The sequence below is a fragment of the Pinus tabuliformis genome, chromosome 5_1 (assembly GCF_031772625.1).
Source record: "Pinus tabuliformis cultivar Carrire ecotype Pingquan chromosome 5_1, CPIR1, whole genome shotgun sequence".
Taxonomy (NCBI): Eukaryota; Viridiplantae; Streptophyta; class Pinopsida; order Pinales; family Pinaceae; genus Pinus; species Pinus tabuliformis.
The window spans coordinates 332,838,894-332,854,390 of record NC_142305.1 but is presented as its reverse complement, the minus strand read 5'-3'; the positions used below and the strand labels follow the sequence as shown (position 1 = coordinate 332,854,390).

Sequence of the window (15,497 nt, the reverse complement as noted above, 5' to 3'; positions counted from 1 at the left end):
GGGTTGCTTAATGGCTGAAGCCGTGAGGGGTGCGCCCAGGTATTTGGAGGTAAGGGAAGCCGAGGGGAAGCCCAGGATGCGAGAAACAGCAGATTTGACCGAGGGCGGAGTATGGAAGAAGAAAACCTGTGATTTAGAGCAATTGATATGCGTGCCCGAGGCCTCCGAAAAATCCTGGAGGAGGGATTTCAGAAGGAGGGCTTCTTGAGCAGAGGGATAACCAAAAAGCATAGTATCATCAACGAACTGCTGATGGGAGGTGGCAGGGGAGTTGTGCACGGAGATTCCTTTGATCTGATGAGAAAGGAGGGCTTGTTTAATGTGTCGCCCCAGTCCTTCAGCCATAAGGATGAAGAGAAAGGGGGAGAGGGGATCCCCTTGCCGGATACCCCTGGAGGGATTGAAGGGACGGGAGGGAATACCATTTACAAGGATTGAAAAATGAGTGGAAGTAATTAGGCTCATGATCCAACGGATCCAAGAAGAGCAGAAACCAAAAGCTTTTAGCATATGATGAATGTAATTCCAGCTTAGTTTGTCAAATGCCTTGGAAAGATCTAATTTGAGAAGCATACCTGCTTGCTTTGAGTGCTTGAGGGAATGAATGATTTCGTGAGAGAGTAGGATGCCATCCATTATGTGTCGTCCTTCCACGTACCCTGACTGTTCCAGAGAGATGAGCCCAGGAAGGAGAGGTTTGAGACGATTTGCTATGACTTTTGATATAACTTTGTAAATGACATTTCATAATGCAATTGGCCTGAACTTATCAGGGGTGATGGAGTCCTCCTCTTTGGGGATGAGAGTAATAAAAGTGGAGTTGAGAGAGGGAAGAAGCCAGCGCGTTGCCCTGGATTCTTCAACTATCTGCCAGACTTCCTCCTTTAGCATGTCCTAGAAAGAGTGAAAGAAAGTGGTGGTGAATCCATCTAGACCCGGGGCTTTACCTTCTTTGAGCTGCGCCATTGCTTCATCCACTTCCTGGGGAAGAATAGGGTGTATTAGGAGTTCATTTTGTTCCTCCGTAATGATCTTTGGAATATTGCTGGTAATTTTGCGAATGGCCTGTCGCCGGTCTTCTCTCTGCTCTTGATGGACCTGTTGAAAGTGATTGAGGAGTTCCTCTTCAATCTCCTCATGAGTCTCTACTTTTGCCCCTGCTTGGTTTTGGATGAAGGGTATATTGTTATGCATTCTTCGCTGAACTGTAGTTCTGTGGAAGAATTTGGTATTACGCTCACCCTCCTTCAGCCATCTGACCCTTGACTTTTGCCTCCAGTAGATTTCTTCCTGCTTCCTCCTATTCTCCAGCAGACTATGGATGAGAAGCTCCTGCTCCAGAGTGGCTTCCGTATGCCCCTCCGAGATAATCTTTTGGTGAAGAATCTCCAGGTCCTGAGTTAGCTTTTGCTGCGCCTCGAAGATATTTCCAAAGGTTTCCCTGTTCCATCTTTTTAGGTGGCTTTTGAGAAATCTTAACTTTTGCTGGAATTGATACATTTTTGCTCCTTCTGGGGGAATGAACGAGGCCCAGGTGGTCTTGACAAACTCCTTGAAAGTGGGATGCGTGAGCCAAAATCCTTCAAATTGGAAGGGTCTTTTGATTAAGTTACCTGGTCTTTGCCACTGTAGAGCTATTGGCCAGTGATCCGATCCAGTGTGAGAAAGAATGGCTGCTGAGATGTCTCCTCCTAAGTGGACCGCGTTGTCTGAGAGGAGGAAGCAATCCAATTTGGAGGTGATTTGGTGTTTGCCAGCCCTGCGATTGCTCCAGGTAAAGGTGCCATTACAGAATGGCATGTCTATGAGAGATGTCGATTGGATGAAATCCTTGAATCGACTGACTTCAGGCTCCATTCTACTCCTGCCTCCTAGCTTCTCTTCAGTTCTAGTTATCATGTTGAAATCCCCAGCAACGATCCAGAGTGGGTACCTTCTGCTGTTGCTTAGAGCTTCAATCGTATCAAGGAGCGCTACCTTACTTCCTGTGTCTTGTGGGAAGTAAACATTTGATAGGTTGTCGTGGATATTGGTGCCTAAAATGTGAAAGGTCGCCTGTATAAGGTAGTGCGCTGCATGAAAATCTGAGAGGGATACCGCTTGGGTATTCCATGCTATTGCTAGCCCTCCTGAAGCTCCGGAGGCGTCTACTGCTACTGAACTACATCCGGGCCAGGCTTTTGAAAGAATGCTGCCTAGCGTAGTATTATTACACTTAGTTTCCTGGAGAAAGCACATTTGTGGCTTTTCCTTTTTTATCATGTTTTTTAACATCCTGAGTTTTCCGGGGCTGTTTAGCCCTCTTATATTCCAAGATACCAGCTTCATGATTAACCGTTGACAGAGGGCTTGTAGTACTTTGTCAACTTAGCATATCTGCCTGAGTCTACCAGGATTTTCCCAATCTCTATTGTTCTTTGCAGATCTGTCTTTCTTCCTCTTTTTTGTATCCTTTGGGCGCAGATTTCCATCCCATTGGCTGCCTGGTTGTATCCCGAGTTGATTCTGATGATAGGCTCGAGAGATGATCACTTCGAGATTATTGAGTTGGAGCTCTGGAATTGTATCGTATGCTTTCTTTTTGCAAGCCAGTTCCAATTCCAGGATGTCTAAGCCATTCAGATCTATACTCTCTGGCTCTACTTCCATTATTTGCGCCTGATCACTGTCTTCAATGCTGGTCTCTGGATTCTGGGGAAGGTCTGCTTTACCATCAACTTCCATTTCTTTGAGGATCTCTGCAGTATCTTTCTGATCCCTTTTAAGAATGGTAGGGATGACGATGGGGGGCGGAGATTTGGGAGGGGGATTAGATGAAGGGGGAGGTGAAGAGGAAGATGGGTGATCAGGGTTGGCTTCAACATTGGTTGGGAGTTCCTCTGAGGATTGGCCATGGGATTTGTTGGGCTGGGGTTTGAACCCATTTAGGGGTTTTTTGTGAGAGCACTTCCTGCTAGGGACTTTAGTGAAGCCGTCCTGGGCAGGGGTATCAGAAGAGTCAGGTAAGCTGTTTTGGACATTTTGAGGGAAATCTCTAAAGAGATGACCTAGGGCATGACATTTTCTACATCGAAAAGGAACATGTTCATAGTCGAGAGGCTGGATCCATTCTTCATCTCGACGGGCGAGAGTTACTGACTCTGGAAGAGCTTCATTGAGGCGAATGAATACACATATTCGAGCATAGGAGATGTACTTACGAGATTTGGTTTCTTCTTCCGCTCTGATATATTCTCCCACCCCATTTCCGATTCCTCTGAGTATTTCCTCTTCCCAGTATTCATTCGGGAGAGAGTATAACCTAATCCAAACTGGCGCCCATGTTAGATCTTCCTTGTCTGGGTTAAATCTGGGGATCCAATCCCGCAGGTATAATCCGGCCGAATTAAAAAAGTAGGGCCCTCCTACTAGTATTCTGTATTTGTCCTCCAAGCAGTAAAAGATTGATGTGAAGAAACCTTTCGGCCCTAGCTGCAGCGTGACATCCCCTTTTGGTTTCCATTTCGCCGCTATCCAACCATATAGGGCTTTCTCAGTAGGCCAGAACCCTATGAACTTCCCAATGAGGGCATGATCTCGCATGAACTCTATTCTTCTGTCAATCTTGTCTCCCGGAAGCTCGATTCGTGGCCTTTCCTTGGCTACTGGTCTGCATGTAGTTGAGGTAATCTTCGGACCTTCTTCAGGCTTTTCTGTTCCCTCTTGTTGACCGCTGTCTCCTTCTTTATGTCTTCCATTTCCTTTAGTGTCATTTTGGGGTTTTTTCCCCCTGTTCAAGATCTCTTTGTCCACTGAACCAAAAATGACGTTTTGCGCAGGATCTTGCTGCGACGGGGAGGGCTCTGACGCCCCCCCTAGAGGTTGTGCCATGGCGAAGCCCTAATGCGCTGCAGTTCTGGAACGCTGCAGCTGCCTGCTCACCCTCTGAGATGCTCTTGCCTGGTGTGCTGTCGGCGCCATTGATGGGTCGCTCAGAACCCTAGCAGAGCGATCGCGTCCGTAACTCATCTATTTAGAACCAATTTCCTATAAAAATTAATATTTATATTTGAAAGATTATCTTAATAATAAAGTGTTATGTTTACATTCTGAATTCAAATTTCTCTTAAATTAGTGAAAAAAATAAAAATCTCTTTTATAATCTCTACTAGAAAAACCTTCTCAATGTAATATAGATTACTGAACTCAAAAAAAAAATCATTAATAAAATAATATATTAATCTTTATTATAATAAAAAAAATTATGCCATTGTTTTTGTTGTTTTAAACCTTTATTTAAAATAAATAAATAAATAAATATAATATATCTATATATCTATATATATATATATATATATATATATATATATTTATATATATATATAGATATAACTTTATTATAATTAAAAAATTATGCGATTGTTTTTCTCTTTTAAACATTTTTTTTGGAAAACATAAAAACACACAGATAAAATAAGTAAATACGTCATCTTGACTCTATGCACATAATTTCTTGAAAAGTTAATGTAAATCGTTTGACTGTAGATAATAATCAATATAGGAATATTTTACTGGTTAGGAATATTTTTACTGGTTAGGAATATTTTTTTCTTTTAGAAAATAGTTTTTTCGATTAATCACATTGTAAAGATTAGGTGGGTGGACATTTCGAACCAATTAATGTAGTTCATCCTCATGACAAAGTAAGAAACCAATCAATCTGAAATAATAAGTAACAAGAATGCATCAAAGTAAACCATTCAAAACCAAATGTTGGTGAAATAAAATGATCTTTTTCTTTGTTTTTGAACTAAATTATATAATTATAACATATTAAACATTTCTAAACATTTGTTTAAACATTGGAAATCCACTCCTTTACAGGGTACCATATTAATTATTTTTAATAATGATATAATTGAATACTTTATCATTTTATAAAATATAGATATAATTTTGGAGGGGATAACACTATTTTTTTTTTTTTTTCTAGGTTAAGACTAAACTAAGTACCCACGGGGAATTGAACCAGTGACCTATCGCAAGGAGTGCCTTAACAGTGCACCCATTCACCGTCAATCCAAAGCCCCGTAAGCGAGGGGATAACACTATTCAACAATTATAAATATTTAATATTTAAAATTTAATTTCCTACGCTACGCTATCTTATATTAATAGTAAATTTAAATAAGTAAATATTTTTTTATTTTTTCATATTGTATTTAATGTGTCTTTTTCTATGAATTGATTCCTCAAATCACTCGCCGTTTGTTTTGTCGGAACATTCAAGAAGAACATATCAGACCTAATATCCTATAGCCATGGGGCTTCGGACGCTCATGATTGATGTAAGTCGGAGATTATTATTCACGTAAACAATCACAAACTTCTAAAAGCTTCTGCGGGTATTGGAATAGGTTTAAAAAACTATGCAGCATTAAAAACTCTGAAAAAAAAAATTCACGTAAACGATCACAAACTTCTAAAAGCTTCTGCGGGTATTGGAATAGGTTTAAAAAACTATGCAGCATTAAAAACTCTGAAAAAAAAAAATAGCCATTCACGGAGTATTATTCACGTAAACAATCACAAACTTCTAAAAGCTTCTGCGGGTATTGGAATAGGTTTAAAAAACTATGCAGCATTAAAAACTCTGAAAAAAAAAATTCACGTAAACGATCACAAACTTCTAAAAGCTTCTGCGGGTATTGGAATAGGTTTAAAAAACTATGCAGCATTAAAAACTCTGAAAAAAAAAATTATGTTGGTTAAGACAATTAGGGATTGATTTAGTTTAGATTTTTGGTGACTTTATGAATGTGATAAATTAGACCAACATGTGAGTTGTCAAAATCTTACTTTGATTCTTATATTAGAAGAAATTTCTTTTATTAAATCCATCTTTGTTGATTTCTCTGTATGTCACATTTATAGGAAAGGAATGTGGAAGCGGATTACTTTTCTAAAAAAGGTATACATCAGGCTCTGGCCTATAATTAATTGTGACAATGGGTTAGTTACCAAGTCGGATCAGCCTTCATATTTTTAATGGCTCGGTTTTTGTTTATGGTTTTATTTCTCTGCATCTTTTTGTTGTGGGCAATACAGGGTTCATTGGTGTTTTGGCTCTCTTTTTAGTTGACAGGTCTCTATTTGTATATGATTATTGGGCACTTGGATATTTACAAAACTGCCACTTTATATTTTTGTTGATTGGTTGTTTTCTTTGAATATTTGGAGAAACTAAGGTTTATGCTTATAGTTTATAATATTTTTTATGGTTATTAGTATTGAGCAAGTGCATTTCCACTTTTTTTTTATTATGTTGTGGCTTCACTTTCTGCATATGGTGGTTTCACATTTTGGTTTAGAATTTTTTGTTGCATCTACTTTGTAACTTCTTAATAAAAACTTTGATTTTAAGGTGGGAAAAAAAATAATAACAATAAAATTAAAATTAAAAAATAAAAATAAAAAAACATTATATATCTATATATGTGTGCTTTATTTAATATTAATATTAACAAAAAAGAGATAAAATAATTTATGTTTATTTTTTTAAATATTTAAAAAATAGTTACATATTTTTATGGGAAATGTTTTTATTATATAATAAATTTAGAAATTATTAAAATAACCCAACAACTTTACCATTGAAGTTAAATATAATTGAAAAACGTTATTATTTTATTGAATATCAATATTTTATAATAATAAAAAATGTCTAAAAAAACTACAATTAAAATATGTGAGATTTGAACAAATAAAAAAGTAAAGAATGTTTTTAATAGTTTACTCTAACAACATTTAATTTGTATCTAGTGAAATCAAAAACTAGTCAATCTCATATTTACATTATATAAAGTCATCCCACCACTAAAACTACCTAATGATTCCTACCCTCCATTATAACTATCTAATAAGTCCTAACCTCCATTATAACTATCTAATAAGTCCTAACCTCCATGAACACTAGGCCATGAATTATCATCTTATGAATTCGAACATAAAAATTTATACTCACAATTAATTTACATTTTCATAAATTTACTCTAAACTCTCTAAAAAATAAAACTTAAAACCTATTTAATATTAATATTAAAATAAAAATATAAAACTTATATTCAAATGTTTTATAACTATTTAATTATACCCATTTCGAATTATATACAAAATATTCATTAAAGTCAAGTCAATATATATAAAATAAAATTTAGTGTCCCAACCTCATTTAATTTCCATCACATGCATTTTTCATTAATAAGAAATATTTCCATATGAGATTGAGTAGTAATTGAATTGCAATTCAAATCTATTAATTTAAACACAAAAGAGTTAGTGAATTAAATCATCGATAGCCTTTTAACTTATTGTGTTTTGGGATATTCACTTATATAATGCTATCATGGGAACTATATTTCAAAAACTCCCTAGACCCTTAAGCTGAAAGACACCGTACATTTGATGATATGTTTAATATATACAGAAAGAGATATTTCATATTATAATATATATGCTAATATGATTGACTAAATTTAAAGGCTATTTTTTATTTGAAGTTATTTCATATTATAATATATATGTTAATATGATTGGTTAAATTTAAAGGCTATTTTTTATTTGAAGTTTTATTTGAAGTTTAATGGTATATTTTTAAAACTTATTAATCAATATTTGTATTTTGATGGACAAAAATAATTTAAATAAGTATTTTAAAATAAAATTATTTTAAATAACTTTATGCAGCATTGTTACTTAGTATCTATTTCTTATGCAAAAATTATTTTAAATAAGATTAACATGCAGCATTGTTGCTTAGTACATGTCTTTTATGAAAAAAGTAATTAATAACATAAATATAAAAAATACAAGGTTCTATGTAAGAGCTTCTTCGAGTTTTGAATTTATGTTTCTACTTTAGAATATTAAAACAAATTTTCAAAATATTAAACAAATGAAATTGTTAAAGTTTTTAAGTAGCTAGATTTATATAGTTGAATTCACGAAGTTAAGATTCAGTAAGTTTTTAGTTAAAACAATAAAATTTGTATTTTGCATTAAAATTATTTATTAAAAAAAAAATTACACAACAAATGGCATCAATTAGCTTTTGTTTGTTGTCTATATTCTTAAATAACTAATGCATCCACAAATGCTTATCTCTTTACCTTGCATTAGTTGACAACTTGATATTTCAAAACTTTATATGACTCCTAAACAAACTGCCCATAAAACCACGCTAGTTATTAAAGGTAGGTAAAAATGTTTGAAAGAAAAACATTATATGATATTAAAGGAACACATAATTAACTATGAAAAGACACGTTGACTTAGGGGTATACCAAAGAGATATAAAGATTTATAATGGAGGGGGAATTGTTTTTTATTATCAATACATTATATTATTTTGAAATATGTTGTTAGTAAAGGAATAGTTAAGTTTTAGGTACTTTATATTTTTATGAAAAAAAAATATTTATAATTATTGGGAGAATTTAATTTATTAATATATTAGATAGGCAATAAATATAAAATTGTGGCTATAATATCAGTTCCAATTAGAAATCGATTTAGGAAAGTAAAAAGCAAGTTATATATATATATATATATAAACTCAAATGTTGATCATCTAGCTAAAGAATTTGTATTAATATAGGCAGGGACTCAAATGTATAGAAAGTGATAGAAAATCACAAATGTGTTTGTTAGATTTTTGTAGTTGTTGCAAATGTATAGAAAGTGATAGAAAATCACAAATGTGTTTGTTATATTTTTTGTAGTTGTTGCAATAATATTGGAGTTCTATTAGTAAGACTTAAAAGAGATTTTGTTAAAGATTTCCCATTATAACTTGGGAATATTTTATTTAAGTAGTGACATAATAATTTTAGATATTTTTCTTATATTAAGTAGATCATATAGGTTAATATTATATAGGTTAATTTTATATTGTGTTTATACATACTATTAGGGTGATGTATTTACCATCTCTATGTAGTAATAATTTAGGGTGATGTATTTACGATTTCTCTGCAGTAATAATTTATGATCTCTGAAATCATAATTTACAATCTCTCTGTGGTAATAATTCACAATCTCTCTGCAGTAATAGAAAAACAATATAGGGAACATGTGTTTGTGGTCCGGCTTGCTGATATCAGGTGCACACATTCCTTATATTTTTCTAATACATATCTGCTCATATATTTTCAAGTATGAATAATTCACCACAATAACCAAAGGTTACCAAAGGTAAACCTAGCACAGTTACTCTACAGAGCCTCTATGAATATATAGAGTCTTTAGAGAAACGTAGAGAAGAAAGAGAAGTCAAGCTACAAACATAGTTAGCAGCCATGCTGGAAAATAAATTCACATCTCTTGAAGACAAGATCCAAAAACAAATAGAAAATAAAATAGAACTATTAGAGAATAAGATTGAGGCAATGGAGACTAGGTTATAGGTTATAGAAAAAAAACCAAGATATGAACCAAACATCCCAGCAAGTAGATGTTGATACTTTAACGAGTCTTAGAATAAAAGACATGATTAAAGAGCTAGGAAAAAAAATTAATAGCCGCCTCACCCTAAATAGTGTGGCGGGTAAATTAGATATCAAATCAATCAAAAATGAAATGAAAAAATTGACAGAATTAGACCATGAGCATAACAAAAGGGCCTTGAACCTTATAATCTTCGGTTTGAAAGAGGAGGTAAAAGAGGATATTTTAGACATATCCCAGACAGAATTACATAACAGATTACAAATTGAAACAATGTGTCTCACAGAAGCAACAAGGTTGGGGAAAATAACTGAGAATAAAGGAAGGCTAATCCAAATAAAGGTGAGCTCTACTGACCATAATTATGACATACTTAGTAAAACCTCAAGTCTAAAAGGAACTGGAATATTTATAAATGAAGATCTCATTCTAGAAGATCAAGCAGAATTGAGAAAGGAGGTTCAAAAGGTAAAGGAAGCTAGGAAGGAAGGAAAATGGGCAATAATCAGAAATAGAAAAGTCATTATTCGAGATAGAAACCAAAAATATAATAATAAATAGCAATTCAACATGCTCCGGATTCTTTCTTAGAACTATCGGGGCTTTCCACGGAACAAAGGCCCCAAGCTAAGTTGGATCTCGAAGGACGTTGATATTATTTTGCTTGTGGAAACATGGGAGCACGAAGAATCTAAGGTCCCTAACATAGATGGCTTTACATTATGGTCTACCTGGAATAAGCGATCCTCCCGTAGAGGCATTGGGGGTATAGCTTGTTACATTAAGAAGAACATCTCTCCCCATGCTAGGATTTATAAAAACGACCCTCACAACCAATATAGTTGGATAGAAACCCGGATGCGGGTGTCAACATTCGAAGTTAATGACACTACATGAGCAGATGGTAGCGGGCGAGGGGATAGGCTGGCGCAAGCGGCATAAGGTGGGCATCTATGGTTCATTAATGCCGGCACGCTATCAAGCTACGCTGAGGGAGGAGATCGGTACGAGCGACGCCGGAGTGGGACACCATCGTAGAGCAAGTAGGCGATTTTTGTCAGAGCATCAAGTCCTATTAATGAGGAATTGGGTGAACAGCAAGTGCGGTAAGTACTTCAGGATGATATCAAGATCTATATCAATTGCCCAGAGCCTGGCACTCTCTCTGGCTCATTCTAGCAGAGATCTCCCAGGTCGTATTGGTTCAAAGGAGTTAGGTACAGAGCTAAGCATTTGGAGGCCATCAGCGCTCCACCGAAACCTGCAACAGGTCGGCCTCATCTACTTACCTCTTCTTGCTAGTATGGCTCGACCTTGCGGTGGTTCCCGAAGGGGAAGAAATTCAGGAACACGGGGGAGGGTTAGAGGAAGGGGAGGTCCTGCTCCTCAACGCTTCTCCAGGCTTATCTCAGTCTCACCTGCTTCTCCAGGCTTATCTCAGTCTCACCTGCTTCTCCACCTTCCGACCGTCGACCACTCTGGTCCATCCCACTCCAGTTCTTTCCACACCTCCCGCTACACTTTCAAGAGCAAGCTTCACAAGCCTACTATCTCTGCCACTATCACGGTCATCTTCTCAGAGGAAGAAGATGACCTTCCTGGCTCTGCCGAACATTCAATTGATCGAAATCTCTCCCAGAATTCCAAGGACACTCAAGGAGGCAGGGTAGAGGTTTCCCCCAATCTTCCAGAGATGCAGCAAGATGAAGGTCATGAAGAGGATGAAGGTCTTCAGCAAACTTCCTCACACGAGGAGGTCATTTTCTGTGGACCGGCGCAGTTCTCCGGCACTGTTCTGTATCCGGTGATGCCTCCTGGGCGCAGTATTACGGACGTTGAAGACAATGTAATGATTGAGTGGGTCAGTTCTCCAGGCAAGGCCAATAGCGATGATGCAGAGTTACCACCTGGGGCGGAATCAATCAATGGCGAGGATTGATGGAGAAGATCGAACGACGGAGGAGGATTTCGGAAGGCCTTTTTTGGCGGAACTTTACGCCCCGAAAAGCCAGACTTGATGACGTCAGGCGAAAGCCACGCGTCAACAGGAGGCTTTATCGGGCTTGTCCTTACGGAAACTGCTTGTTGGTCGACGACGGTCCAATAAAATGGTGGTTTTTGTTACGCGGTTTTGTGCTGCCGTGGATGTCCTCGTCAGCCTTTTGTCATTGTAATGCTCTATCGTCCTCTTGTTTGTGCTTTTTGGTGGTGCTGTATAGGGATAATGAGTCCTGGGCTCTCGTTTCTATTTATGTAAACAAACAGTCAAGCGCCGAGGGCCGGAATTTTTCAGACAGAGGGTTGGCTTTAGCCCCCTCAGAGGTTGCTACCTCTTTGTAAATATTTTTCTCTTTTCTTTTACTTAATAGAATAGTCTTTACTCAGAAAAAAAAAAAAAAAAAAAATATATATATATATATATATATATATATATATAGTTGGATAGAAATTACTTACATTTATGATAAAAAGACCTACATAGCAATTTTTTATTCCCCCCATCAATTCTAAATTCTATAAGAAAAAGAATCTAGATAAAAATAGTCCTTACAATGGTTTAGAGAATGATATTTCTAGCCTACGAAATGAACGCAATATCCTTTTAATGGGTGACTTTAATGCTCGAACTTAAAGCAATCAAACTATTCTTCTAAGTAATCATTCTGACCATAATCTTCTTTGGTTAGACAAAGACCTTCCTCTGGCTAGCTAGTACAAAAGGAGCTCTGAAGACCTCGGGGAGAATTTGTTTAGGTCAGAGCTAGTCAAGCTCTGTAGTGCTCAGGATCTCATAATTTGCAACAGTCTAAAGAAGTGGCCCAATTCTAGCGAGATGACCTGCATCCATGGGCTTGGTAGCAGCGTGGTAGACTATGTTATCTCCGATCTCCATCTATACAATGAAATAACAAATTTTGACATCTTAAACGACCACGAGCTTGACTCTGATCATAGGCTTGTACTTATAACTCTCAATTTTTTCATGCATAGAGATCCTATAGAAGATAATCCTTATAGCCAAAAGAAGTTAATATTTGATTGAAATAAAAAATATCTCTTTCTAAATGAATTAAAAACTAATTTGCTTCCTATACTAGTATAGAAAAGATAGAAGATCTCTATCATAATTTTACTATAACCCTCTCATGTTCTATTAACAAGTTCTCAAATGAAGTTTCAAGTAATAAAAGAAATAGCAAAACCAACCCATGGTATGACAAAGATTGTAAAAGTGCAAGGAGAGCAATTAAGGAAGTTGTTGATGAATCTCTTAAAATTGGCAAGATAAAAATATACAAAGCCCTAACTAAAATGAAAAAAGGCAATATATTCAAAAAAAACAAGAGAATCTCTTACACCTCTCTAAGGTAGCTCCTAAGAAATTCTGGAGGCAGATTCTAACTAGGAAAACTAAAGATAATAATAAAATTGCTTTAAATGACTGGAATTCTTATCTTAAAAAGCTTTATGAATCTCCAAATGTCATGGATAACTTTGAAACCATGCTCACAATGAAAGAATTTTTCTCATTAGAAGACGCTGATGTTGGGGTTAATCACTTGGCTAATGGGAAAGCTAAGGACATTGAAGGTTACCAGGTGGAAATCTTAAAAATTGGAGGTCTTGTCCTCATCCCCCACATTCACAAGCTTTTCAATCAAGCGGTCAAGCAATGGTTCCCTAAACCATGGACTCAAAGCCTCATTATCCCTGTTTTTAAAAGTGGGGATACCAATAACCCCTCTAATTATCGGAAAATTATGATCATCCCTCTCCTAGCCAAGTTATATGGTATTATTTTGGAAAGGAAGTTGAGCATATGGCTTGAAAGTGAAGGTAAGCGGGCTAAAGGCCAAGGGGGTTTTTGAAAGCAGCACTCAAAAATAGACCACCTGGTTATGCTTAGGATCATTGTGGAGGAATGCTGCAATGATAAATCCAATCTCTTTTGTTTCTTTGTGGACTTTAGAAAGTCTTTCGATACGGTTCCTAGAATTAACCTTTGGAACAAATTAGAAGAGATAAAGGTTCCTTTTGAGTTGAGAGCTGCTACTATAAGGTTATACGAGAATGTAATTTCCAAGTTAAAGAGCAATGGGGGGTGGTCGAAAGATATTAAGTGTAATATCGGAGTTAAACATGGTTGCCCCCTCTCCCCTACCTTATTTTGCATTTACATAAACAAGCTAGAAGGTTGTTTAGAGGAAGCAGGATGTGCTGACACGATCTTAGCTAGGATAGTCATCACCCTTCCTCTCTATGCTGACGATATTGTTCTTCTCGCAAGGTGCCCATCTGATCTTGATAAGCAACTTATACTTCTTAAGGATTTCTGCTTTACCATGGGTATGATTGTTAACACTGACAAAACGAAAATTATGATTATCAAATCCAAGAAGGAAATATACGCTAATTTTATGTATGATAATAGTAACTTGGAGGAAGTGTCTTCCCATAAGTACCTAGGAATTGATATTCATCACAAGCTCAACTGGAACTATAGCATTGAGAAAAGGATTAATGGGGGATGGAAAGCTTATTTTGGTCTTGAAAATAATTGTAAAATGGCAAGCCTCGTAATGTGGGATAGAAAGAAGTTCCTCTTTGAAACTTTAGTCACTCTGGATATCTTATATGGATGTGAGGTTTGGGGTTGTAGCATCTCTAGAGAATCCTAGAGAAAGATTGAGCAAATCCAGAAGCATTTTATAACGTATAACCTCAAAATTAAAAGCAACACACCCTATCCTATTCTCCTTATAGAAGTGGGTCTTTCCCCTATTGAGAGCCTAGCTATGACTAGGATTTTGTTGTACAAGCACAAACTCAATAACATAGGAGACCATAGACTTCCTAAGCTAGCTTTAAATTCCAGCCAAAACCACCTAAGGCTCAAATGAGGTTAGTATAAAGACACGAGGGCTTGATTAAACCATTGGGAGATCGACGAGAATGTTGCATTGCAAAACATTAATAACATTAAAAATATTGTTACTTCTAAGTTCAAAGAAAAAATGTGGTGTGAGAAAGATTTAGTAGCTAAAATAAAATTAAGATATTATAAGGATTTCATCAACCCCACCCTTGAAGATCAAAAGGATCTCTCTATTTTAACTAACTCAAAGAAGAAAAATAATATAGCCAAGATTAGAACGAACTCTCATGAGCTCCATAGTGAAAGAGGTTGTTGGGAAATTCCTAAAACACCATGGATGGAAAGGTTTTGCCATCTCTGTGAGAATACAAACAACAAGGATGAAAATCACTTCCTCTTAGGGTGCCTCGCATACAACCACATTAGGTCTCAGTTTCAAAATCTTTGTTGCAATACTAACCTTCCTAGCCTTTTACGTTGTCAAAATTACAGTGAGCTCGGGATGCTTCTCTCCAAGCTTTTTGAGCATAGGAATAAAATGTTAAATCAAACTAAATAATTTGTTTCTTTAGGTCTGATAGACCAAAGTTTGGTCTCGATGGACATTAACCATCATCATCATCATCAAAAGTGAATATATATATATATATATATATATATATATATATATATATATATATATATATATATATATAAAAAAGAATACCATAAAATATATATATATCACCAAAAAAGAATACCATAAAATAAAATGTGATTGTTAAAAAATTTCAAAAACTTGAACAAAGTATGTAAATTAGTTTCAAAAATTACACATTAATTAAAACCCAAATATGAGTTGGACACACATACTTAGAAATGAAATTTTCATAAATAATAATTTTTTCATAAATATTGAGATTCGATGTTTGTACTATTATGACACTTGGTGGCATATAGAATTCATTTTATTTTTCATTCCTAAAATCATTTTTATTTCTGAAAAATGTTATTTATAACCCCATAAAATTATTCATTTCATCTATATGATCCAATAAGAAAATAGAAATTCAAATTTCAAAATTATTAAAAAAAATAAAAAAAAAACGACATATTTGATTTAATAGATATTTTTTTCAGAACTTTAATAGACTTTATA

The 15,497-nt window shown here is 35.5% G+C and overlaps 1 protein-coding gene across 1 annotated transcript; it reads right to left on the bottom strand.

Moving 5' to 3' along the window:
• Window positions 1-894: 894 nt before the first annotated feature.
• Window positions 895-3,870, bottom strand: LOC149164742 (uncharacterized). Its single transcript, XM_089429595.1, has 2 exons — window positions 2,391-3,870; window positions 895-2,195 (listed from the first exon to the last, which is right to left on the bottom strand). The coding sequence occupies exons 1-2, from the start codon at window positions 3,868-3,870 to the stop codon at window positions 895-897; spliced, it is 2,781 nt and encodes a 926-aa protein (XP_089285721.1).
• Window positions 3,871-15,497: the final 11,627 nt, after the last annotated feature.